General features: G+C 41.2%; 1 protein-coding gene across 3 annotated transcripts; it reads right to left on the bottom strand.

Annotated features, from left to right (window-relative positions):
• Positions 1–959: 959 nt before the first annotated feature.
• cables1 (Cdk5 and Abl enzyme substrate 1) lies at positions 960–24,775 on the bottom strand. 3 transcript variants are annotated; one of them, XM_084911522.1, is made up of 10 exons: positions 24,043–24,775; positions 16,247–16,318; positions 14,054–14,146; positions 12,958–13,035; positions 10,143–10,242; positions 8,339–8,495; positions 6,931–7,034; positions 4,012–4,118; positions 3,668–3,875; positions 960–2,695 (listed from the first exon to the last, which is right to left on the bottom strand). In XM_084911522.1, the coding sequence occupies exons 1-10, from the start codon at positions 24,609–24,611 to the stop codon at positions 2,555–2,557; spliced, it is 1,629 nt and encodes a 542-aa protein (XP_084767648.1). In that variant the 5' UTR covers positions 24,612–24,775; the 3' UTR covers positions 960–2,554. The 3 variants fall into 3 exon arrangements, with proteins under 3 accessions (XP_084767648.1, XP_084767649.1, XP_084767650.1); XM_084911523.1 differs by having other exon boundaries at positions 24,100–24,774; XM_084911524.1 differs by lacking the exon at positions 12,958–13,035.
• Between the last annotated feature and the right edge of the window lie 1,930 nt (positions 24,776–26,705).

The raw sequence follows: 26,705 nt of genomic DNA, 5'->3' as shown, positions 1-26,705 counted from the left end.
GATTTTCAGTGAAAGCAACTGAAGGGAAGCACTGCAGGCACTGTGCAAGTAGCTCAGTTTGTTCCAGCTATTTTGGATTTTGTGCAGTATTACATGTGCTCAAAATAAATCCACAATATCGGCACGTCAAACTGACATTACCCAACTTACTGTACAGCAAGATTATTTATCAATAAAATAATATGCATTGTCTAAAAGATGAGTTACCTGCCAGCTCGATTGTGCTGTACAGTTATAAAAATAATACTTACAGTTCGACTTTCTTCCCTTTCTGTATTATGGCATGAGCTCAGGTCAAGTATGCAATAAGTGCAGCTTGCATTACAACGTGATTAATGTATCTCAGCATGCAGGCCTATTGTAGACTATATCCTGCAACAGTGCAACACTAAGGGAAAGCTTTCAGGTCTGTTTCAGATGGACGGTTTGTACTGGTTAAGCCTGAAATTATGGTACATTGAGCCTGAAAACCGTAGGAGGACCTGGTTTATCAGGTTTAGATGATGGTTAAAAAAAAAAAAAAAAACTAAGGTGGCCCGATGTTTTGTTTTTGTTGATTTATTTATTTTTAAATTAAAGCAGTAGTTACAAAACAGGGAAAATGGAAAGAGAGGGGGAGACATGAGGTCTAAGGGGGTGCTGCAACTATGGTCACTATGCTAACATGCTAAGTAGGTGTAATGATTAGCATGGTTCAATTTAATATTTTTAGCTGGAAATATTCATTCCCTCATTTACTAGTAATAAAAAAACTTATCAGATATCTGAACAATATTAAGTTTGATGACGCTGGAGCCAAAGAATTTGAAACTTATTGGAAAACAAAGGCAGACACACTCCAATAAATCTAGTCACCATCACTTATGGGCAGCAGATTTGGGTAAAGCAAGAAAGAAAAAAAGAAGCATGCATCAGTCTTTTTCTGTTTTGATTGAACAAGCAAAGCAATTTATTTACACACACACACACACACACACACACACACACACACACACACACACAGGAGTGACCCGTGAGTCTTTCCTCGCGGAGCATTTAGTGTGCATCTTACAACAACATCTTTGGGCTTGCAAACAAAAGTAAGCTCAGCATTTTTACCCAACTTTGAATCAAGACAATCAAAAGCGGTTTGGTTTCGTCTCGTGATCATTTCAGCTCATAATGCTCTGAGCAGCATCAAATACCATCTTTCTCTGTCGCCTCAGCTTCTGATTCAGTGGAACACTCTGTGGTAGTGTGCGAGACAAGTGCAAGGTAGGAAGCAAAAAGATCAAGTTGTGAAAGTGACATGCCAGAAAAATGGAATGAATCACCTTTAAGTGGTCGCGCCGGTCGAGATGTTCAGTACTTTTTGTTTTTTAATAAAAAACGTGGATTTCAAATCAAATGATGATTCAAGGTATACGTAAATGTTTGATCTATGACTAGATCCCACGTGAGATTTTGCCTGGATTTTTTCCCCTCTGCAGAGATCAGAGAAAGGTCAGGGTCAGCTAAAGAGATGCATCTCTGCAGCCTGTAGGGGCTCAAACACACTTATAGTTACTGGCATGTCCTCTCGGCACCCGAGCATCCTGCTGATACTGATTACTGCTCAATAGCGTGTCCTCAGAACAAGCATCTGTTAAAGCACTGTAAACGTGCTAGCGATACACTCTAACATAGAGCACAGAAAATTCAACTCTGATAAAAGACTGTCTGTGGTAGAAAAATGAATGGAACACTTCAGTGAAAAATAGGAAGTCAAAACTTCTCGGCAGGTACCTGCGTACAAAGAATCACTACTTTTCATGCAGACTGTGGTTGGAAAATTGTGAATAAACCATAAGAGAAAATAAAAACTGAACGGTCCGTTCCAATGTCTTCTGTACGGTGCTTACGAACACCGCGTACTTTTCAGCAGGGGCTACTTCAGGGTTAGTTCTCAAGCTTGCCCCAGTGTCTTCTTCAAAAAAAGTGCACTTTTAATGAAAAGATGATTCACGCTGAGGAATAACAGTCCAGCCACAAAACCAGCCTCTTAAAAGGCTTCTGTTTAAATTGTATGCAGCTCATGAGGCAACCAATCATAAAAAGTTTACAAAAAGATTAAAGAAAGGATCAAATTGTTACAATCACTGATTGTTTTAACTGACAAAGATCACTATCAGATTCAGTTGTTTTTTTAAAAAGAGCCTCGTGTCAACATGAGGACTAAGAATACAAAATGATGAAGAATGCAATGTGAGAGATGCAAACTAGAAAAACCAGCTTGCTTCCAGACGGTTGAAGCCTTTTCTTTCAGTCCATGTAGTGATGCCGAATGCAGAAGTCAAACATTGGAGGAAAGTTTGCTTAAAAACACGTGTCCCTTTGGCTGATGTCGGTCCAACGAGGGGAAGGAGCGGGCTGTCTGTAGTGATCCGTGGCTGCGGCTCGCCAACAGCCAGAGGTACCTTGAAGTGATCAAACAGAGACGAGGAGAGAAGACAGAGGATGGATACTGTGGTAACTGTGGAAAGCCGGGAGATCAGAAGGAGAACCTGGCGGTCGTCCTCCTGATGGATCACTAATGCTAGGAGGTCTGCAGGAGGCGTCTGTAGTGAGGCATGATCTCGTGCTCTGGCAGGTGCAGATTAAACTCCAGCGCCACCAACACGGGGAACTCGAAGGCTATCAGCTCTCTGCGGTTCACTCTGAACCTTTCCTCCAGTTTCTGGCAGAAAAATAAAGCAAGTCAGTGTGAGAGGAAAAAAAATGCTTCTCGACTCATAATCTTATTTTGATTTGTTTACTTTTAACCCTGGATGTGGTAACACCTGGCCCTGCACTGCTCACAGCACACTTGGCTCAGAAGTGTGAAAGTGACGGCTTTATATTTAGTCACCGTGTGCAAGAAGCCAACAAATGGTCACAAAAAGTGGAGCATTTGCTACTCTAACAGGGCTTTATATATTAAATATTTCCTTCACTCATAATCATACGATGCACTTCTTTTATTCACTTGAAACTGAAAACCTGAAACTGCACTTTTTGGAGATTAAACACATTGAAAACTAAAAATATTTAAAAGGTTTGTTTTTATTATGCCGCTGTGGTAATGTGTAGGTGGACTTTAGGACCCTGGGAAACTGGGTGGGGTGTGCATCCAGGTACCAGGTTGCCAGGTGCAACTCAGCACATATCTTACCACACCCAACCAGAGGTTAAGGGTTCAACACTAATTCCCTTGGATTCCCAGTTAAACAAAGCTGTTGTTAAAGCATTGAAGAGACTAGCAACGTGTTACCCTGTAGGGGGAAAAAAACAAAAAGCTCTCCTATTTAGAGATTCGAGCTTCAGGCCCTGTTCTCACTGTTTTTTTTTCAGGTCAATTAAATATTAGTAAGTTTTTGAAACACTTTATCTTGTAGACCGCTTATTACAGATGATTGTATTCCATTATGTTATGTTGTGTAGCCTGTTTAAAGTTATACTTGAACCCTGAGGGGTTGATTTTGCCTCATCTGCTACCCACACCCAGCCCAGTGGACTCTGTCACTGAGAGCAGTGAAAAATGATGCTCAAATATTTGGAAAGAAAGCCCTCTCCCTTTGATTAGAGTGAACTGACCCTTTAATCTCTTGTACTGTAATTAAACATTGGGGTTGGATGGAGGAGGGTTGGATGTGTGCATGAGGAAGCTTACATCTATAAGAAGTTTGACCTCCTGTTTCTTCAGATCACCCCCGATCTTGGCTGCCAGCAGGACACAAGCTCCAGCGCAGAGTTTACGGTTCTGCTTGTTCAGTTTGCCTTGGAGAACGAGTTTTTCAAAGTAGACGAAAGCCATGGCCACCGTCGGTTCCTCAAAGCCACACTCATCCTGAGCCAGTTTTCTTATCTCCCTTTTCAAGCTGCACAGAGTTAAAAAAAAAAAAAAAAAAAAAAAAAAAAAAAGAACAAGGAAGAAAAATGAAGAGAAAGAAGTTGGTAAAGAAAACAAAAGAGCTTCTGTTAAGGTGAATATATTCTGTGTGGTGTTTGTTTTACCTCCTTATTTTGCTGAGTGTCAGCTTTATGTGTGGGAATTTTTCCTTGAAGGTTTCATTCATGTCCTTTTTGAGGTCAGAGGGTTTCACGTATTCGATGACCGTAGTCTGGAAAAGAAAACCAGAGGTGGTGTCAAAATGACCACACTTTCAATCGAGTAATTAATCCTAACACTTCAGTGTTGGATGCCCACATCACTGCTGTCACCTCTATCACTGGTGATATTTTATCTCTTTTTTAAAGTGAACAAATTCCTTTGAAAGATTAAGTCTGACTGTATTCAAGTCCACAGTCCACATTCTTTTAATTCCAAAGTTTCAAGTATCAGGACATAATAAAAAATAAATAAATAATTCCGTCCTTACAATTAGATAAATACAACCTCGGAAAAACAACCACACATGATACATTATACTGTGTCAATATTTTTTTGAAGAAAAATAAAAAACTAAATGCAGGAGCAGTGTGTGAAAAGGTGTAGTTGCATAGCAGCAATAACTTGAAGTAACTGCTTTCTCTGGAAAGTTGTGAAGGACCTTTGGCCCACTCGTCTTTATGTTTCTGCAGTTCATTGAGGATTGTGGCCTTTCGTTTATGCGCAGCTCTCTCAAGGTCCTGCAGTAGTATTTCAGATGGATTGAGGTCTGGACTTTGAGTGGGTGCACTACTTTGTTTTCTGTTTCACTCATGCTGTTGTAGGTTTGCTGCTGTGCTTGCCATCACTGTCCTGTTGCATGACCCAATTTGTCCTACAGCCCAAATCATCACCCCGCCACCACCGTGCCTGACAGTTGGCAGTAAGGCAGTAAGTGTGTGGCCCCAATGCACAGCACCACGGTAAAACAAATAAAACAACAACCACAAAAATTTCCAATTATGTCTCGTCCGTTTTCTCCTGGCATGACTGGTAAGTCTTCTAAACAAGCTAAACTTGTTCAGTCTTTTTCTAATTGTACTGTCAGTAACTTTAACATTTAACATATTAACCAACGCCTGTAGGATTTTTGGGTTTTTTTGCAGTTTTTCTGAGCAATGCACGCTCTGACCTTGGGGAGAATTCGCTGGGACATCCACTTGCTAGAAGATTGGCAGCTGTCCTGAACGTTTTACACTTAATAATAAGTAATCTTTCTCACTGTAGCACTTCAAATTATTTGGAAAGGCTTCTCTAAGACCATTGCTGGCGACTTTCCTCATCAGCATTGTGTTAACACACACCTAAATGCTCCAGGCCAGCAAACTGCCAAAACTTTAGCTTTTGTAGGAGGTGTTCACACCTGCTGAGAATCATTTAATCGAGTGCATTAGAGCAGCACCACCTGGCTGCTACTTTCCCTCTTAATTCCTATGGAAGCAGTGAGGGTGTATTTAATTTTTCACACACTGCTTCTGCATTTTGACTTTGCCTTCGTTAAATAAATAATGACATTATATAATATGTTGTTCTTCTGAGGTTGCATATGAAATGATTTTAGAACCTAGTAGAGACCAGATTAATTTTTTTATTATGTCCTGACACATAAAACTATAGAAATGATGAAAGAGTGTGTGGTTTTTGGGTTTGTTTGTTTTTTGTTTTTTTTTAAAAAAACCAAGACTGTAAATTTTTTTTAAATTGCTCCATGTCACAAAAAGTAGCATTAAAAGACAGTAACAAGATAAACTGATGCCTTTGGCCAAATTTTAATTCATCATGACGACCACAAACTATTTAGCAGTCAATCCCACACAGATGGTTCTGCTGCTAAAAGCAGGATTTTCAGTTTCTCTGCATCTTTCCATCTTATTTTAGCATTTAATCTTAGTTTTCAGTTTTATATGGTTTATAGATTTTTTTTTAACTTGCCTTTCTATTATCTGTCTGTTAAACAATCCTTAGCCACATCATACTCAAAGCATGCCATAACAAGCGCTGAGTCACACTGGGAGAGCTTACTGTGTGGGTGTGAGTTTGGGCTACGAGTTAGATCCCTGTCGAGGCCTGTCTATTAATCCCAGGATTAAAGGTCCATAAAAAAAATTGCTTTTGTTGCTCTGGGATGGCGAATTTGTAGTTTGAGAGCTGATAGGACCAAATAGGGAACCTTCCTTGGGTGTAACCCATTTACTATGCAACGTCGCCAGAAATACAAAGAAGACTTTCAATATGCACAGATAATTTTATCCCCTGTTTGAACCTGAAAGCTTGAGAGTCAGGTCTCCCAAGCAGCCTGTGTCCAATTCCTGAAGTGCTGAGAATTCACTGCTTCCATTGCGGTAGTAAACACAATAGCTATTGTTGTCAAGAGTAATTGGAGGAAGAGAGGACAAAAAAAAGCCTGGCCTTGACTAACATTTCAACTATGTCAGTACTCGTTGTGCATTCTGCCAGTCTCCACAGCGAAAACTGAACCCCGGAAAGAATGAGGAGGGAATCGGGCCGTTTTGTTTTTCCTCCCGCTTTTCAAACCAAAATAAAACATCCGCGCTTTTCCGGAAAAGTGAAAAGAATGATTAGTGTTAAGGGAGAGCCACAGTAGCTCTTTAATAGCTACTGCCAACAACACAGAGATAAAGTATCTGCATCCTTTCAGGCCCAAAGCGGTGGGAGAGCGTCTCATCCAGTGACCTTGCTGATAAAGACTAAATAAGCAGATAAAACTGAGGATTTTTTATTTTTGGTGAAGGAACCCTTAGACAAATATTTCTGGTTTTATTGTTCTCTGTTGTGGTGGGAAAACTGAGCACAGAAGCCCAGCATGATAAAAAAAATTTAAATAAAAAATACCAGTGAGATATTTCAGAACATTTCAACAAAACATCTCAAAGCAAATGAAGCTGCGGATAAAAACAACCATTCCTTTCTGCTCTCAAGAGGCTACGAGGCAGCAGTTGCTGCTGCTGTTGTGATTGTGATGTATTAGATTAGTATTTTCTCACCATGTAGGAGGGGAAGATGAGGACTCTCTTGTGTTTACCACAAGGCCACTGTGGGTCATCCAGCAGATTAGGGTCGTACTCGCGAAAGTCCCCGAAATCATTCCCTGCCATTTCCACGCAGACAACAACGAAGGTTGAGTCAGATTTAGAATTTCATGCATTTCCTTTTTCAATAAAAATATACAGTTAGGGCCAAAAGTGCTCAGACAGTGAGACCGTTCTTCTATTTGTACACCAACACAGAGCATTTTAAGATCAAATAATCATGGTGTGACTGACATGTGGACTTTGAGCTTTAATTCGACAACTTTACCCAAAATATTTGGCATTAAATGTTTAGGAATTACACCGAGCTATAGACAACGGGTGATTATGGTTGAAAAACTCAAATACAGACTGAAAATGGAAGAAGAATACCATACTGGGAGAAATAGTTTCCATACAAAGTGAAGAAATGACTTAAATTAAAGTAACTTAAATTATTAGAAGAGGCAGATTTGCTCCAACTCATTGTTTTTCTACATATAAACAAAGCAAATAAAATAAAGTTATAAATGTTTAGGAATTAACAGCCATTTTTATTTGTAGTCCCCCATGTTCAGAGGCTCAAACAATCAGGTGACTGACTGATCCTTATCCACTTGTACTGAGAAGCGTCATCTCATCAGTTCTGCGGCGTTTGGCTGAATCTGAGCAGAGAGTATAGCCCTGGCCACGTCACAGCTGCTATCAGCGCTCACATCATAAACAAACACTAGTGGCCCAGTTGCACTGGCAACCATACAAGCCCACAACACAACACCTCCTGTAGCACATTTAGCAGGTAATGTGGTATGTGTTGAATCACAGACTGTTTCTTTTCACTTTATTCGAATATAATTATTATTATTATTTTGTACACTATTCTGATATGAGGAAATCTTGCTTTCAAGTTTTTTCTTATGGATTGTACGGGCTCTTTTAAGTTTGTTTAGATGCTCTCTGACAAAGTCTAACTTGTCCTTCCTGTTTTTATGTGTAACCAATAGCTGTTGCTGATCTGGCTGGTGAAACGCTTCTTTTTAAGAATGAGCCAGATTTTTTTAGCCTAATTACGGCCTCTCAGCTCCAGATGTTTATCTAATCAGTTTGTCGTGAATAACAGGGTCTCACCTGGCCAAGAAATGCTCATCAGTGAGCTGTCCAATTAATTTTGTGCCTCTGAAAGATGTGCAAGGCTTTTGTTATACCCTATGAATTAAAGCTTAATGTTTGTACTTCAATCACATCTTGATTTAAAATAAACTGATGTGGTGTACAGAGACAAAATTGCCAAAAAAAAACAAAAAACAAAAAAACAAGCCCTCATTGTCCAAACACGTGGACCCAACTGTAGTAAACGATGAAAAGGTAAAGCCTGCAAACCAACCTGTGTCTAAGCTGCTCTGGTTGCTGTTGGCTCGGGCCAAGCTGAGGCTGCGGTGGCTTGCGTTGCGAGACTGAGAGAAGGACGAGGTGGAGTCGATTGTGTTTCTTCGGCCACCCAGCACATAAGTGGGATACAGGAACTGGGTGTACGACACAGTCTACAAATACAGATACAAATTATTATGTCTATTCAGTAGAGCCAAAAAAAGACTTGCTCGCTCTGATGTTAAACCCGTTCAACCTATTAATGTTATCAGATCCATTTTCCAGCACAAGAGGACCACAAATAAGTATTAGCACTAACAGTGTCCCAGTATAACGTACCCATGAGACATCACACACAATAACAAGAGACTGGAACTGACTTGGCTAAAAGGAATGCAGTTGTTATTAATGTGCTTAATTGCACATGGGGCGTTTGGACTCCCCTGACAGCAAAATAGTGCAAAAAAAAAAAAAAAAAAAAAAAAAAAAAAGGCTCATTGCACAGGGTTCTGAAAAAAAAAAAAAAAAAAAAATCATCTCGCTAAGCACTAAAAAATAAAAGCCTTTCACTTAATTTTCCTCATTTATGAAAACTAAACAATGTTTATAACCAACATTAATATTTAAATGGAAGTAATTTGTGCGAGGAGAAACTTTTATAAAATTCTAGCTTCTGTAGCAACTAGCAAGCTAGTTTGCTAGCTAACGTCCATCAACAATACAACACTTCTGAACTATTACGATGCTAATGTGCCATTTTTAGCCAACCTTAACCATTTTTGGCCTTTCTGTATGTGCAATAATGTGCACAAGTCTCGATCTACCCCTCATTTCTTTATATTTTGCTGGAAAAATGAGAAATCTTTGCTAAAACATATATATAGTTCTCCAGACCTCTTGAAGGACATTCAAAGCTCTTCTTTGGATGTTGGCTACCAATCTCTGTTGAGACGATCCCACACTGATTCAAAAATGTTGACGTTCTGGCTTTGGAGAGGCCAGGATCAAAATCTGACTGCACTTCATGCATTCATAATTCCATCAGTTTTGATAAGATCTCAAACACCACTGGCTGAAATGCAGACTCAAACCATGACAGAGCCTCCACCATGTTTTACAGACAGCTGTAGACACTCACTGTTATACCTCGGTCCTGACCTTTGTACATAAAGATGACGATTTGAACAAAAAATAAATAATGTGTGCATTTTGCCCCTTTCTCCCAGTTTCCTTTCCCTAAAAATGGCTTGATGCAAACACTTTCACTGACACCATTTTAGCAAATAGTATATGGATCAACTGAAAGGACAGATGTAGCTCTAGACTGCATTTTTACTCATTTCTTCAGGCCATGCTTTTCAGATATTGTCCTTGTTTTAGGTCAGCCACTTCTTTTATTTTCCACCTGTCTTTGAGTTTCTGGCTAATAGCTCTTTTGAAATCCCCTTGTTGGTGTAAAAATCCTGTTTTATGCCTTTCAAGCCGTGTTATCTTTGGCTTTCTTGTAGATTCAAATAAAGAAGTGAGAACAATTTATATGTTTTGTAAAAAGTAAGGCACTTGTAAGAAAGTTCCTAAAGGTACTTTGCAAAGTTGTTGGGTATTTGTCGACGACACCCTCGAGTTAGGTGCCTTTTTATCAAAGACAAACTTAAAAAAAAAGCTTTAAAAGTTATACCAAAGTCTGACTTTTGGAAACAAGATATAAAGAAATGAGTGGTGGTTTAACACTTCTGTATCAAGTATCCAGTGAAGTGTCCCAGTAAACACACCAATCTATATTGATCCACCACACATACACATATTTGCTGGTTTCTCACCTTTCCATCTGCTCCCAACTCCACTCCCTCCAGCCCAATCACCATCTCCCTGGCGCCTCCTGAAGGATGCCGCTGACGCCCTCCTTCCAGCTTTGCATCCCTAACGAGCACAAGACTTTTTTTTTTTTAAAACAGATCTTTCATGATACAAAGTTTTCCTGCAGCTTCTTTAAACTCCTTTTCCTTAGCAATCTTTCAGAGGCCTGTTCTAGCTCACCTCTTCACTTACACACTCTCCATTTCACAGATTTGGGTCCTGCATCGATCTGAGCTCATCAGCTGGCCTAGTTTCTGTAACCGCTCGTGTCTTTGGGTGCATCTCGGGGCAATCAGTAATAAAGTGCGCCCTTGGGAGGCAGGACGGAGGAGAGTACGGTTTCGTTCTAGCAGGCAAGCCTCTTCAAACTCAGCTGCTGCCTGAAATGCCATACTGCTGTGGGAGATTTGTAGGTCAAAAGCTCTCCTGAAGCAGAAAACAGATGGCCAAAGAGGGAAGTGTGTCGGTGGAGCTTGACCGACACATGGCCCAAATCAAATATACCATAATTAAAGTAAACACTGTTTACTGCTAAGATTTAACTTGATGCGATATTTTTAGGTCGCTGTCAGTAAAAGCTAATTTAAATTGTGTACAGTGACAGAGAAGATTACATGCCTGCAGTCCACTTCATTTACAGTCTGCCACAAAGAATAACTGATAACACTGATGGTAAGCTGAAGGCTAACTCTTTCCAGCGATTTGTGATTAAAAGGTTGGTAGAAAATTAAAATGCTCTAAGCAGGAGCTGATATTCATGTTTTCCCATTTTTCCTTGGGTTGAAATAAAGTCCACAGCTATTAAAATGTGGCCTGTTTGCTGACAGATAAATTTCCACCTGTGTTTGTGTTACATTAACTTTAGGCTTATCTCAATATTTGTACTGTTGCAACATTTCACAGTGGCGGCAGAAAGTACATGCTCTACACCGTCTTGTTTTTCTGCGGCTCCCTTATCTTTCCTTTGCTTTGTCTTGCATTCTCTTTAAAATGCCGTTCATACACAAAGCGTTAACGACACGGCGGGTCCTCACATGACTATGCCAGTGTTTTGTTGACATGTGGGGCCAATCTGTTTTAATGAAAACGGCCTTATCTGGCAGACAGGCACGGCAGGACACGATGATGACAGATGCATCGTAGACACGGAGATCCCCAGGCAGTGGACCTCTTACAGAACAGTGAAAATCAAAGAAGAAAGGGGGGAAAAAGAAGAGATGGGAAGCTTTCTAGGGAGAGCGCTTTTCTATGAAGCCATCCAGAAAATAAAAAGGTTTTGCTTCATTTGGTTGAGAATACAGAGAAATGAAAGGAAATGATAGGAAAAGCTGCTCAGCAGCATGCACGAATAGGAATCACTGGCGCCAAACATCTGTATGTTAGTATTGGTGAAATTCTTGCAAAGTGCTCGTCACGCATGCTTCGAAATTCAGCGTCAAGAAAGTAAAAATAACCACAGCTTAAACAACTTTGACCACATTACAAATACTTCATAGTTCACACGAACAGTCGAGGGTGACTGCTTCCAATTATATTCCAAAGTCTTTTTTTTTTTTTAACTTCAAATATCCCTGTGAGGAAATTAATCACGCATTCGATCCATGTAATTTTTTCCACTCCGATGCCAGAAGTGTTCCTTAACGTGCCAGAGAAACATCGGAATCCAGCGCTGCTAAAGAGGAAACATGCAAAGTCTACACGGAAGTGTTTGAACTCAAAGAATTAGCCCATGAAAAGACAGTGATGACCCACAGCCTGAGGTTTAACTGCCTGAAGCCTGCTGCATTCCACCTTCTTAGTTTATGAAAGTCCGAGCTGGACTTTGAGCTGCAGATTTAACCATGTATTTAACTTCTGTTTTGAAAATTTGCAAAATTACTCAAGATGCAAGGCATACCAGTCTGCTGAATGTACTCTAAAAATAAATAAATAATTTAAGTAACAAGTCGTCTAATAAAATATTTTTGAGTTTTGGCTGACCCAGCCAAAGTCGAGCTGGAAACGGGCGATTAGCGTGAAGGAGCAGTGAAACGTGCTTATCGGAGAGCCCCGGGAGGTTTATTAACCCTTGACCTTGCACTGATTGGCTGGCTTAGGAAATTCCCCGCTCTTCACTAAACCGTGGTGTGTTGCTTTTCTTTCTGTGCATTGTTTCCTCTGGTGTTTATCTGTCGCCCTTTCTCTTTCACTTCCTCCAAAACACACCGTTTTGGGGGGGGCGCGTCAGAAGCAAGGCCATAAAACAGCTAAACTCCCCAACACAGAGCTTATGTTGCTTTAAAAGAAAAGCAGGAAAAATTATCTATAGATAATATCTACGCCGCTAAGACATGTAAACCCTGGCAGTTAAAAAAGAAGTGGTTAATAACATGTTATGAGTGTGCAGACAATAGAAATCCTAGACTGTCAGCACAGTGGAGAATTAAAATCAGTTGACTACACACCGAAAACGTCTATTTCTAATAACCAGGAAAGGTTCATATTAAATGCTGAATAGCGAAGCCAGCAACAGCTGCAACAGACAAGAATGGGTTGACTTGAACAAAGAAGGATGAGTGCCCAAGAGCCACCATGGGAAAAGTATCACAAGCAACAAGCATTAGGCGACAATCTAAGTCTTAAAGTCCTTGTTAGATTACTTTTAAAATTTTTATTTTTTTATTAACCTATTAAGATAAAAATGCATCCACCAAAACAAGAGGGATGAGGAAAACAAAGGGAAAGAGGAAGCACAGGTTGGAGGACGTTACGACGTTCGGCATGCCGTAGGATACATACCCCGCTTGGCTACAATCTCGATAGGGCAGGACAGAAAATACACTATAGAAGGATCTTCTGCCACTGATAAGGACTATCCTACAAAAACAAAAATGGCAAACAAGCTAATCAACATCTATCGGACAAGATGCACAGGTTACACTTGGTAATAGTTTGCAGTAACAGAATGAACTGAACATTCTTGGTGTGTTATTCTGAGTTTCTTGCAGTTTGGCACATACACTCAGTTTGTGTGTAACAGTGATGCATTTGTTACAAGACCTTATTTTTAATGACTAAGGCATCCAATCAGAGCCCATTTCCCGATGACCTGAGGTCAACAGCACAGCGAGCAGAACGGCTCTGACTTTAACTACAACAACCTCATAATTCCAGCTTCCTAACTCGGGCTCGGAGACACATGGTGAACCTTATTACTACAAATCAGCATCAGGAAACAAACTCCACATGAGGGTCTCAAAAAGCTCAGTCTTTCAACATCAGCTGAAAACTGGATAATAATTTCAGAGGTGGTACACGGAAATGTTATCCAAATGTTGGATAAAATAAGTGAAGACTAACTCATAGAGCTACACTTTGAGACAATTGAAAATCACCAGGGCACGATTGTGCCACGCAAATCACCGATAAATAAAAGCTAACTGAACTCTCGTCTAAATCCAAACGAAGTGGCAGTGATAATAAGAGTCACCCCGTCAGTATTACACAGAAACGCTCCCTAGATACGTTGACCTCAACTTCAACATCAGAACATTTCTGCCAAAATTTGTTTGCATTTAAAGATTTGCGTGCTGCATTCATGCTACAGCACAGTCATCTTCTAATTTAGTAGCGAGTGATTTGTGGCGTGATTACAGAATTTGTGACAGTGATCAAATAAAGATTGACATCAAAATTCATCAGATTCTTCTGCACGTGCAGGATTGGCAGTTGCATCTATCTATAAGCTGAAACTGTGGCCGGGGCCTGGCATGCTTGTCTGCGATGTGGCTTGTAATGTGAGAAACATCCAAACTGCAGTTCATTGACTGGGGCAGCCTTCATTATTCAGTGAGGACTTGTATCGACTGCGGGGAGGCGATGTTTGGCTTCATACCTTCCATTGCGCATATCGTGTTGCCTCATGTTCTTTACGAAGTGGACCTTCTTGAAGCTCTTTGGTCGGGGTGAACCCGATAGGGTTCGACATCTGAAATGTAAAACAAACAAAAAACTTAGAAACAGACAGTTCCCCAAGTGGGGCGCACGACACTGTGCTAAGTGACTCATGTTGAGACACAGAAATACACAGGAATGGTAAAAAGAAAGCAAACCTTTTTTTAGTTTTAAGGTTTTACATATTGGTACATTATACATATTTTTTTTAAAAAATAAAATAAAATCATATAATCCTTACCAGTAATACTAGGGCTGTGCGATATGACCAAAATCTCATATCCCGATATAAGAATTCTATCATCCTGATAACGATATAAATCACAAAAATGTAACATTTTCTGTAAATTCTGTGAATCTCGACTTGCGGGAAGTGTTTCCAGCTGCGCGTCATGTAGCTGGAGTCGAGTGTTTTAACCGATGCATGAAACGATACATTTTTAGACATAAGTTGTAACAGCCGCCGTTTTCTTTGTGAGTATTTATTACACGGTGTGCTGCGGGGAACAGCCTGTTCTAACGTTTGAGTCTAAGGTTTATTTATTAGCACCTGACGGCTCTTTTTTACTTCTCATCCGTAAATAATCTGCTCTTTCACGTGATTCAGTTTATTTTGAAAAGTCTCAACAGGATCTTGAGCTTTATTGTGAAAGGTTTATGTGGAACATAAACAAGCGGGCACGATGGTTTTACCGTCGTTGTTGCTAACGACAACGCATAAAAACAGGTGCTTGTCCATCTGTAGTGTGGTTATATAAAATATAAGAGAAAGAGAGAACTTTAAGAAATTAATATAGCCACTACAGTGACCATCAAAACCATGAAAAAATATTGCCGTAAAGAGTTTATTTTACGACACCACGAAACAAACGATAGCGTAAAATGAAACGATAGACGTTTTTATATCCAATATATATCGTTAAATCGAACAGCCCTAAGTAATACTGTGCAATACTGCAAAAATGTTGGTATCAAACCAGGTAAATACAGAGCCAGTAATGTCGATACCAACACTGATATAGATACTTTTAACCTACAAAAGCACCTTATGTAGGCGATAGCAGTGTGTCATGGTTGCTGAGATGATCACCATCAATTTGCAAATTGTGAACATATTTTAATGGACGGCTAAATCTCTGTGATTTTTACTTTTTTTTTTTTACTTCAGCTTTTCCTGTAATTGAAGCGAGGTTTTTGGAGACCAGGGATGTAAAAGTGTCTGTTTCCAAAAAAGCAAATTATTTAACTAAATTCAGTGAGCTACATTCTGAACTCAGAGGATAGAAACAAAGTATCGATCTTATCGTGCTATTATCAATCCAATACCAGCATACTGATACTAATCGATATTTGGATTGCTCTGCCCACCTCTACATACCAGACCTTAAAATAAGCTACATACAGCCTCAGAAAACACATAGTCCTTGTTTAGTTAAGAAAAACTAAGCCAATATGCAGAAGCAGTGTGGGAAAAGCTAAGTGCCATAAGAATTAAGAGAGAAAGAAGCATCCAGGTTGTGTTAATCAAATACATTTGTTTTATTAATCATGAGTAAATGTGAGTAAATGCCTCTATAAAGGCAGTCATTTTGGCAGTTTGCATGTCTGGGGCATTGGGGTGTGTGTTAAATCAATGTCTTCTTGCAAAGCCTTTGGACAGACGAGACCAAAGCTGAGATGTTTGGCAGAGGGGTGATGATTTGAGTGGTTTTTGCAATCAGAGGATCTGGGTAACTTTCAACCACTGAGGTAAAAAAAAGAAAAGAATCAAGGCGTTGCAACGGCCCAAAGACCAGACCTCAACCTGATTAAAATGCTGTGGAGGGACCTGTGCATAAATGAATGCCTGCAGCGTTGAAATCGACTAAACTTCCTCTAAAATTTTGAAGAGACTGATAAAGTCATAAAGAAAAATATTACATCAAGATATTGCTGCTAACGTTTCTACCTGATGCAGCTGTGCACGTAGTTTTTCACACTATGCTTCTGCATTTTGAATATGTCTTCATTAAATGAATGTGTGACGATTTTGTTTTTAAACACGTCCAAATATGTAAAAGCTTAATGAAAGAAGGTGTTTTTCCCCCCCTTTCCACATGACTGTAGTAGCAGTGTGAACATGTAAAGCGTTTACCTGCGCAGAGGAGCATTTTCTTCAATGTCCTCTAGAGTTTCAAGCGACGAGCGCTGAGAGATGAGCCTTCGTCTGGGGGGGCACATAGAGGGGAAGTTACATGTTACGGGATATGAAGAAATATCAACATCACACCAACACTTCACAAATTCAACAGTCAGCTTTAAGAGGAACTACCTTTTGAATAATTCTTTCCACTGTGTCAATGTTATATTTTTAGTCTGTACTCAAAAAGGTTGAATGTTTAACACCCAGGTTTAAAAACAATACGTGTGGTCAGCAGTGGCCTGGAACAAAGGTTAAACTGTGGTTTCCAATTTTAACCCGTTTCTATAAATTCTGAGATTAATTTGCAAACACCGGTTTTGGATGATTGACTTATAACTGTCATCAGCGAACGCCACTGTGCCCCTGTGTGGTCAATGATCGCCCCCCACTCAGTCTTGCGTGGATCACAGCGAATTTTCCAGGATCAGAGCTGCTGAGAGGATAACGAGCTGGCTCTGCGAGCACTTTGTGTAACACATTTGGTCACAGATGGCCTTTATTTCACACTTAAGTTGCTCGACTCAACAGTCTAATTCTGCTGGATCGCTTTTATATGATCAGCTGCCAGTTTCAGAACAAACCCACATGTGACAACTAAGAAGGTCTGAGCCGTGCCAAAATTAGGTTATAATTGCACGTTTAGCACCACAATAACAACACGATCCGGCTCCAATTAGTCGTCCTTCAAAAAGAAAAAAGAAAAAGTGTCTACATTTAAATGGTAAATGGCCTGCATTTGTATAGCGCTTTTCTAGTCCTTAAGGACCCCAAAGCGCTTTACACTACATTCAGTCATTCACCCATTCACACACACACATTCACACACTGGCGATAGCAAGCTACATTGTAGCCACAGGAGTGGAAATTAACGTATTAGAGGTCAGATAAGAAAAAGCTCACACATTTCCCCAGCGGGTTATCTGTCATGACGTAGAAGACAAATCTGTAACAGTGCCAGAGGGTAAATATACTTACTACTGTATACAACGCAGGACTTTTTCCTGCAGAGAGAAATTTGCAAGCAGTCTGTGTTAATTGGGGTTTGGATCGCTTGAGCAAACTGTCTGAATTAGCATAAAAATGCAAACATTTCTGTCAAACACAGGTTGCTTGACTTCACTGTACAAGGACAGATAATGGTTATGTGCATAGGCACGCTCACCCCAAATGCCCATTCTGGGCCAGGAAAAAGCCTGTAATTGTGCAGCATCCAATTCTCCTCATAAATCAAGACGTGCTGTAGCGCTGCAAGATGCTGCAGCATCAAGACAAACCGAAGACGTCCAACTGGACACACTTCCCCCCCGCCGGAGCGTTTCAGCTGACCAAAGGGAGAGACGGTAGAGTGTAAAGCGGCTGGTTAATAAGCGACAGAGCGTGCAGACAAATGAACAAAAAATAGCTCCGTCCTCGAGGATCCAACACGGGCTGAGTGAACAGTGTATACTAGAGGAGACTGGGTGAGCTGAGTGTTTACATGAGAAGCCAGGCCACTGGAGCAGACAAAAAAAGCTTAAGGCCTTTGTACTGACTAACCTTCTGCACTCAATATAATGGGCCTAATGATCATAAACTGAAGGGGAAAACATCAAGCCTTCATAAAAGGCATGAGCAGTAAAATCAGAGTCTAAATGATAAGAATGATCAGACCTGTGGGCAGCTGACACAAACTCTGTCTCCTGCTTGCGTGAGTTGAAAGGGCCATAATAAAAGGGTTTGGCCTGACCTCTCCGTGAGGGTCAGACAAGTGGTGTCATGTGATTTATGGCCAGTCTTACATCATCCTCCTTCAGTGATAACCCTGAGGGATGGACTGGCTGGGTGATTTGGGATCTATGAGTGCAGATACGGAGGAAAGTAAAGGCTTCTCTACCGAACATCGCTTCATTCATTAAACTACTTTATGCTGCATGAAGCTCTTAGAGCGATTCAAAACAGGTTGATCGTTTTATATGGAGAATTATCAATTAACAGTACCGTCCTCTCCAGCGTTGCAGAGCACTTTAGGCTTTTCCAGCTCCTTGTTTTGACATTATGGCCGGCAAATTACCATTTTGGTTTGCTCACCACTTTTATCCTCTTTGTTTGCAGCTGCAGCATTTTAGCAACTCAGAAAACGCACACCAGACTCCAAAAGCCCTCCACTACTACTAGTGTATCCTGGTTGTGTAAATAAGCCAGTGTTTTCCAGCAATAAGACCCATGTTAAGGGGATTTCCATGTTGTTTTTAACAGCCCGCATGAAAGAAAAAAAATTTAAAAAGCCATAAAATGAATCTTTAAACAGGTTTTACTTGCTTTTCAAGTTTATCTGCATGTATTACTCACATGCTAATGTATCCACTGAAAAAGTTATTCTTTGCTGTAACTGTTCTTCCACGTGGATGTAAAGAGAGAAGATAGAATCCACATTCCACCAAGACAATGTATATTGGAGCTAAAGCTAATTTAATACTGGGACGGATAGAGTTGGTTTCTTTGTTAGATAAATCAGGCAAGCTTTCAAACTTACATTCTTGGCAGTCTCTCTTTATGACCACGTGGTGCTGCAGTGAATGAATTGCATTAGAAGCCCACAACTCTGCAAGTTACCTGCTTCATTTCATTATCTTGAAAGTTTCTGAGCTACATTTCTTTCCAAATTTTATCAATCAAGTTACCAACCGCTCCATATGCATGTAGGACTATAACAGGAAGAACCCCCCCATCCACCTTAAAACTCTGCAAAGAGTGTGCTAAATAAGAAATAATGTCTCTACATGAACATCAGCAGCAGCATGTGCTTTTAATGCAAAAGATGTTTTCCAGGCTGGTGCAAATCCTGGAAACAATAGCATGGGACAGGCCCCTCATTCACTTCAGACCCTGCCAGGGAGGGTTAGAGCAATCCGTTTCCATCCAGTCTGGCATTAACTAGGCCCAGTGAGAAGGGTCAGACAAGCGTCCGTGTAAATCAACAGCAGAGTCTCTGAAAGCAACTCCTGCCACTGTTGCCTGGGAAGTGATTTTATTTAAACACCTTTTCTTGAATGAAGTCAGGCACACCGTTAAATTATTTTCACTACAAATGCACACCATGGTCCTGCAATATAAGAAAGAAATGTTTTTGAATGCTATTGACAATCCTGCTAAGCAATGAAGCCATAAAACTCAAGTTGACTGTTTAGATGTGGAGATTAAACGGTTTCACGCGTATGACCTGTTGGCAGCTTGCCACAGGACACAGTCCTCCATTTTCCTGCAGAGTCGCTGAGTGAAAAATACATGTAATGTTGTGGGCTTATTCACACAAATATAGTCAGGAAAAAGGGAAATGTGATTACTGTGATAAAAAAAAAAATAGCACTCTGGGGAGTTCAGCCCGTCTGGTCCGGAAAGGTTCAAAAGTATAATGAGTACAAACGGGATGTAACAACAAACGCGAGGAATGAACGGGCAAAAAGGAAACAAGAGAAAAAAATAATAATAATAATACAATAATTACATCAAAACACGTTTCACACACAGGCTGATCCTGGTTAATTTTGGGGGCTTTTCTTAGCTTTCCTTTTATCCACGACTCAGACGCCGAAAGATTCAGGGAAGGAAAATGAGGCATTCTTATATAATCCTGAGATTATGCCAACCATGACCTCAGCGAACAGCAATCGGCCTCACAACCAGAAGTATGTGACCCGAACACACAAGACTCCAGAGAGCCATTACGGTGGCTTATGCTGCTTGTTTTCCAGCCACAGTTTTGCTTCCACATGCAAAAAAAACATAAAAGTCCAGTTAAAATACTTTAAAGTACGTGTTTCTGGGTAATCTAATAGTGATGGGAATATAACCCACGCAGGACGTGATAAGACTCAACCTGCCTGTGTTTTACAGGGGAAACAATATAATGAACGTTGCTCTACACCTCAGGCAGACAGCACCAGATGGTACTCACTATTATATATTTAAAGCACAGCTCTTGGCTGATTCTTGATGGATGAACGCTGAGGAGTGGAATATGAAATTAGCTATCGTTTCCACGCATTAGATTCTGATGAGGATATTGTCTGAAGCAGCTTTGGGCTCAGAAAGTCTATTTTGGCGGCACATCAGAGGCTCTTCGGCTTCCTCAACGAAAGCAGGATTGAAGGCCAAAAAGTCTGAGGGGAGAGTGTGTCTCCGATTCCCCTGGGAGAGGAAGTGGAGGACAGAAACTACAGAGCTGAGAGCCAGAGCTGCTTCTCAGAAAGCCCGGGCATCCTGCCTCTCCCGGCGAGGGACCTCTGTACACGTTTCCACCAGCTGCCCTCAGAAAACAGACCAGGCACTGTGCAGAGCGCTCGTCTGTCCGCACGCTGGTGGAATATGGCCGTGCTCAATCAGCAGGTTGCATATTTCTCGACATCAGAATTCATTTTATGTGGGCGTCCTTCGAACGGATATCAAAAACAGGGGGTAAAGTCAGGCTTTAACAAATTCCGACTGTATTTGCAAAGCAGAATAAGAAGCATCAAATCCATTTTCTTAACCGCTTATTCAGCTGAGGATCTTTGGGGGATGGAGTCTCTCCCAGCAGAGGCGGGGTAAAAAACACAAACCGGTCGCTGGTACATCACATGGCAAAGCAGAAACTGGATCCAACATGTGCAACACTGTGGCTGGAACTCAGTATTTCTCTGGTGCTGAGCTTATTAGCACAAAATATGAAAAGCTGGCAGGTTTGTACAAGCTGACTTCCAAGTATTTAAAACCAGCATTTAAAAGCAAAAGCTTATCGTAATCTTTAAGATGTGTAATGATTAACATTTGAAAAGTTTGGCTTCTAATGATCTGGAGCCTGACCAATACTGGATACCAATGTTTTAAAGGTGAAAAAAATAAAAATATGATATCAGCAATGAATGTCACAAATCAATCTGCAGCTTACTGTGAAGACGCTGCTTCACTACTAGGGATGGGGCAACAATACAGCATAGTATGGCGCTATTATGCATAGCGATATTGTGTGTGTCAATACTCTGGTGATGCTACTATACTTTAAGAAGAGGGCTAATCTCCTGCAATATATTAAATCAGCTAGCTTAGTGAAAAAAGCTAAAAATCGCAATAATATCGTATTGAGAGTGAAATATGGGATGATTCCCCTTTCTACTGATTGATGAGCTCTGATGCTACTCTGCTACCTGTGCTACAGACAGCATAGAGTAAAGAGGAGCTGAAGCCCTCTGCTGGACAAACTATGTGATGACACCCTGATCAACTTAACCGAGATCTGCATGTTCTATAGATAAGTTTTCATACTAATGAATACTGCACAACATATGAACCAATACCACTTCTTTTTTTTTTTATTATATCAACTCTCAGTAGATATTTTGTTTGGTTCAATAATGCTGCCTCTTGTAAGCCAGTTAAAATGTGTTAGTGATGTAATGATGTCAGTCATGCATCCCCCCCCCCCCCCTCTATTTAAATATATAGCAAAAAAAAAAAAGAAAAGTAGAGAATAAGACATTCCAAACAAGTTGATTTGAGAAATCAATTTCAGTGAGGTAACTAGGCTCATAAGCTTTTCCCTGTGAAGCAGAACTTCCTGAGAAGTCTGGCACGGCCTTCAGCAGGAGGCGAGGATTTGGATAAAAGACGAGGGGGCTCTGAACAGAGAAGATCTGACGGCAGGTTCTGACAGTGAGAGAACCACAAGATGATCCGCACTGACAGTCGTCCCTCTTCGAGGTGGAGACCTCCAAATTCTCCCCCTTGTGTGAAAATAAAGTAGACAAAGAAGGCAAATAAAAAGACACTCGTGTGAAACAACAAGCCCCTGTTGCATGCGGAGCTGGACAGCAGTGCAGAGTTACAGGATGTTTACGTCACACAGAAATGAAGTAGACAGCAGGTGTGTGCCAAGTTTTGTCAAGACACTCACTAAAAATAAGCTGAGGACAATTTGACAAAGAGCCGAAGAACGTTTATGTAAGAAAGACAAACAGAGACTGAATAAGATGCGATGCTGGATTTTCTCCTCGGGGGGAAATGAGGGTGCACAGCTCCACGGTTTGCTGGATGTGATCAAAACTATCTGCCCCCCATCCCCTGTGCATATCAGTGAGTCATAAGCCTGCAGGCACCTGCGTGGAGTAAAGCATACAGCTGAACTTTTTCCTCATGCTGTGTTGGAAAGACTGATTTCTCAGAAGTGCAAGTATCTTTTGAAAACAGCTGATCATAAGAAACCTGCAAGAAAATTGCCAAGAGTTCATTTATTTGGACGCCCCTCTGTTTTTGTCACACAACAATGAGAAACTACTAAATCAGGGACGCTTAACTTAAAAAAAATAATCTCCTTCATATTTTCAAGACCCATGCAGTGGAGCTGGTGCCCCAAAAAGTGATTTCCAGTGTTTCTATGTGTTCTTATGTCTAACACCTCTGTTTATTATTGATAAGCAGTCTGCAGTCAACAGGATTTCTGAAGGGGTTATATATGAGATAAAGAATTGACCTGTTTTGCAAGCATCTTTATGACTCTGCATTATTGAACATAACCTATGTTGTACCTTACGATGAATCCAGTCCTTTTTGATGGCTTAAAATATCTTTATATAACTGCTTGGGGTGGCTGTAGCTCAGGTGGCAGAGCAGGTCAGCCACTAATCAGAAGGTCGGTGGTTCGATTCCAGGCTGCCTCCTGGCTGCATGCCAAATATCCTTGGGCAAGATACTAACCCCATGTTTGCCTACTGGTGGTGGTCAGAGGGCCCGGTGGCGCCTGTGTCCGGCAGCCTCGCCTCTGTCAGTGCGCGCCAGGGCAGCTGTGGCTACAATGTAGCTTGCTATCGCCAGTGTGTGAATGTGTGTGTGAATGGGTGAATGACTGAATGTAGTGTAAAGCGCTTTGGGGTCCTTAATGACTAGAAAAGCGCTATACAAATGCAGGCAGGCCAACTGTTACATGATATTTGTTGCAACTTCTACTGCATCTCTTTTGAAAAAGACATTCTTAGTGTCGCTGATTGTTTTCCATTCATAAATAAAAGGATGTATAAAAGTCACTTTGCAAGAAAGTGACAGCAGCTTCAACCCCCTAACAGAAATGTTCTTTCTGGCCTAAAATTGCTCAATATCATTGACGAGAGATACGTTTGACAAATGTTTCAAAGATCATGGGCCAACAAGTCATTTACAACACTGAATTGGAGTCCTTGCCTGGCTGAATATGGCCCCTGGGGCCTTATGTTTGACACCCCATTTCTAAATCATAACATAATAAATAACAACTGATGTAGGAAAGTCTGAAGTCTGGAAAGCTAATCATCCTTAACATTTCCTTAAGAACTTGCTGGAACACAACATATCCAATAAAACTGATTTTGGAAAGTGCCATGGTGCTTTAGAAATACTAACAGATATGCAACATACAGTGAGTGTGCAAACACTTTGCAACTTGTTCTCTAATGTGTGCCTTTCTCTTATTTTGTATATATACGTCTCTTGATTGTGTATATATTCCTTCTGTCTACTATTAATATTTCATTCCTGCACAGTTGCTGTAGAGCACCCACAATCTCGTTGTACACGTACAATGCCAATAAAGGGCTATTCTATTTTGCTGGCGAGATTTCAGAAGTGGAAAAAGAAAGGTTTGCCTGCAAGATGCACTTCGTGTGCAGTTTAATGAGCGGGCTATGGCGATCCTGCAGTGCAGAAGTGAACTTTGGTCGTTGTGCGCTCAGACAGTGAAGTAAAACCGGTGTGTACACAGTTACCTTGACCTCTGCTGCTCTATCTGTCCGCCCTCCGGGCAGTAGTTCTGGGAGACTTGCCTGGAGTAGGTCGCAGGTAGGATTCCCTGAGTGTACGTCTGCAGCCTCCCTCTAGTCGAGGCTGGGACCGCGGAGAAAGGCGAGCTGAACGTCGAGGGCACAAAAGCGTCGCCCTCCGCGTCTGTACCGCCGGGGGGAGCAGTGGGACCCGTCCCAAAACTGGCCCTGCTGCTGGCGTGGAGAGCCTGGTTTGCTAAAGCGAGCGCCTGGGTGGCTGTGGTGGTGGCCGCCGCCGCTGCAGCCGCCGCGGCCGCCGCAGCAGCAGCGGCTCCGTACGCCGAGGGCTCCGTAGAAACCAGGCTGTGTCTAGTCCGAGCTTCCAGCGGGGTTTCCCCTTCGCTCTGACTACCCGCATCGTCCTGCACGGGCCGTCCATCCAGAGAAATGTTGCTGAGAAAGGACAGCGCCGCTTGCCTCCTCCTCGGGTCGATGCGTTTCCGCGTATGCTCGAGACTGGAGTGCTTTATCTGAAGCGTGGCTGTGGATGTGTTGCTGCTCGTGGCAGCCGCCATGGTCCACTTCCAGGTGTCCGAGTCCCACCCTCAGCAGCGGTCTCACCTCGCGGGCATGGGTGCTGATGGGATGGTCGTGCTTGTGTTGGTGAACGGTGGTGCCCGTCTTTTTAAGTACACGCGTTAAACTGGGTGAAAACAGCGAGGTCACGTGTGCGCAGTATTGTGGCAGCACAGGGAAAATTTGGACCAATGAGCTGTCGGGAATACATGTGTTTTTTTTTCTTTTTCCTGACTGTTGAAGCCTCCACTTCTCTGATAGTGCGTGCTAAAATTACATAAACTCCGAGATGTTCGTAACATCTTCAATAAACTTTTTCTACCTGCTGTATTGTTTTTGCAGCCTTCACACTCCTGCAGGGTGAAAACTTTTTTTTATCCTTCTTTGTGCATTTCTAATTTTATTCAGACATGTAGAAACTGGGCTTTCTAAATGTGCAGACATGTGTTATGTGCGGGGATCGGTGTGCGCTGATAGAATGGGGGCCTTGCTCTGTTTGTTTTGATAAAATCCATCGGTTTCGTGCACCGTATGAGTCAGCATATCTGAAGCGATAGCGCCATCTGTCCGCTTGTCATGTACTGGGTATGCTTTTTTTTTTGGCCATAACCCAATTAAATATGCCATCTAGTGGAGTTTTTTGACGGGTGCTTGTAGCAACCAGCATATTTTAGTCTAGAGCCAAAAAGGGAAAATTGGAGCATGTTCAGTGTTGGGCCTAATATTTGATACCCCTGTACTACATAGTTAGCAAATCAATTATAACGAATAGAAAACACACATTAACAATAATAATAATAATAATGGTTGTAACAGTGATAATAAAAAATTAAATATGACAGGAAGACATAAAAAGGGGTATCTTGTCCCATGCCTTGTAGTCTACTACATCTACACTATGTTTCCAAAAGTATTCACTCACCCACCCAAATCATTTAATTCAGGTGTTCCAATTACTATCATGGGTGAATAAAACCAAGCACCTAGGTGTGCAGACTGCTTCTACAAACATTGTAGGAAACAGTTTGGGGATGACCCCTTCCTGTTCCAACATGACCACACACCAGTGCACAAAGCAAGGTCCATAAAGATGTGGCCAGAACTCGACTGGCCTGCACAGAGTCCTGACCTCGACCCATCAGAACACCTTTGGGATGAATTAGAGCGCACACTGCAAGCCAGGCCTTCCCATCCAACATCAGTGTCTGACCTTACAAATGTGCTTCGAAAAGAATGGTCCAAAACTCGCTTAAACACACTCGTAAAGCTTGTGGAAAGATGTCTCGAAGAGAAGAGGAGTGGGCTGGCATCATATTAAACTCTATGGATAAGGAATGGGATATCAGTTAAGTTCATATGTTTGTGAAGGCAGAAGAGAAAATACCTTTGGTATTATTCACCATAGTTCTTCTCTTCTAGAAGCCCTTTTCTCAGGCCTGAAGGTAGATACTATAAAAAAGTGACTAGACCCTCAAAAACAGCTCATCAGTTCCTTTTATAGTTGCATGTAGTTTTTCATGTGGATAAATTAAAAATTCCCCGGTACCAAATGCTAACACTTGGCAGAGAAGCTTTGATTCAGTTGTGTAAAACCAACTTTCTGCCAATTAAAAGAAGCTTCTCCAGATGTCTGTAATGTGCTGTGGGTAGATGCAACTCTCTAGAGGGCAGGCCTAAGAGTGAAACACCAAGATCCTTTTTTATTATTTGTACTCAATTAAATTCCTTAGAAATAAATGTTCAGAACCTGGAAATTAATTTACACTCCCAGAAGTAGTGAAAATATGTTCCCCCATCAACAAGGCATTTCTAAACATATTAGTTTTCTTTAGAAAGTGTAAATTATTTCTATTTGCACACAATAACAGAATTATTTCAGAACAATGAAAAATTACCAGGGTCAACATTATTAGCCACCTAAAAAACCGACCTCTTTATGGAGCCATAGCACAAACCACTGTTGTGCAACAGTGTGCTTTAACATTGTTATGGTCAAAGCTTGTAAAATCCAGTTAAAAGTTTGCACACAATATAGAAGAATTTGAGCTTGAGAAAGCATCATGCACAAAACAAAAGAAATCGGTTTAGACTTG

The sequence above is a fragment of the Perissodus microlepis genome, chromosome 18 (assembly GCF_051167445.1).
Source record: "Perissodus microlepis isolate ML-2025 ecotype Zambia chromosome 18, ASM5116744v1, whole genome shotgun sequence".
Taxonomy (NCBI): domain Eukaryota; kingdom Metazoa; phylum Chordata; class Actinopteri; order Cichliformes; family Cichlidae; genus Perissodus; species Perissodus microlepis.
Note: the sequence above shows the minus strand (reverse complement) of the source record. Positions and strands in the feature narration are given on the sequence as shown.

Excerpts from the sequence above, each read along its gene's own strand:
- cables1 (XM_084911522.1), bottom strand. The coding sequence starts at position 24,611 with ATGGCGGCTGCCACGAGCAGCAACACATCCACAGCCACGCTTCAGATA. Across the intron at positions 10,243-12,957 it reads CGAGATTGTAGCCAAGCGGG|GGATGCAAAGCTGGAAGGAG; the intron begins GTATGTATCCTA and ends TGTGCTCGTTAG. Across the intron at positions 7,035-8,338 it reads CCAGAGCAGCTTAGACACAG|GGAATGATTTCGGGGACTTT; the intron begins GTTGGTTTGCAG and ends TGGAAATGGCAG.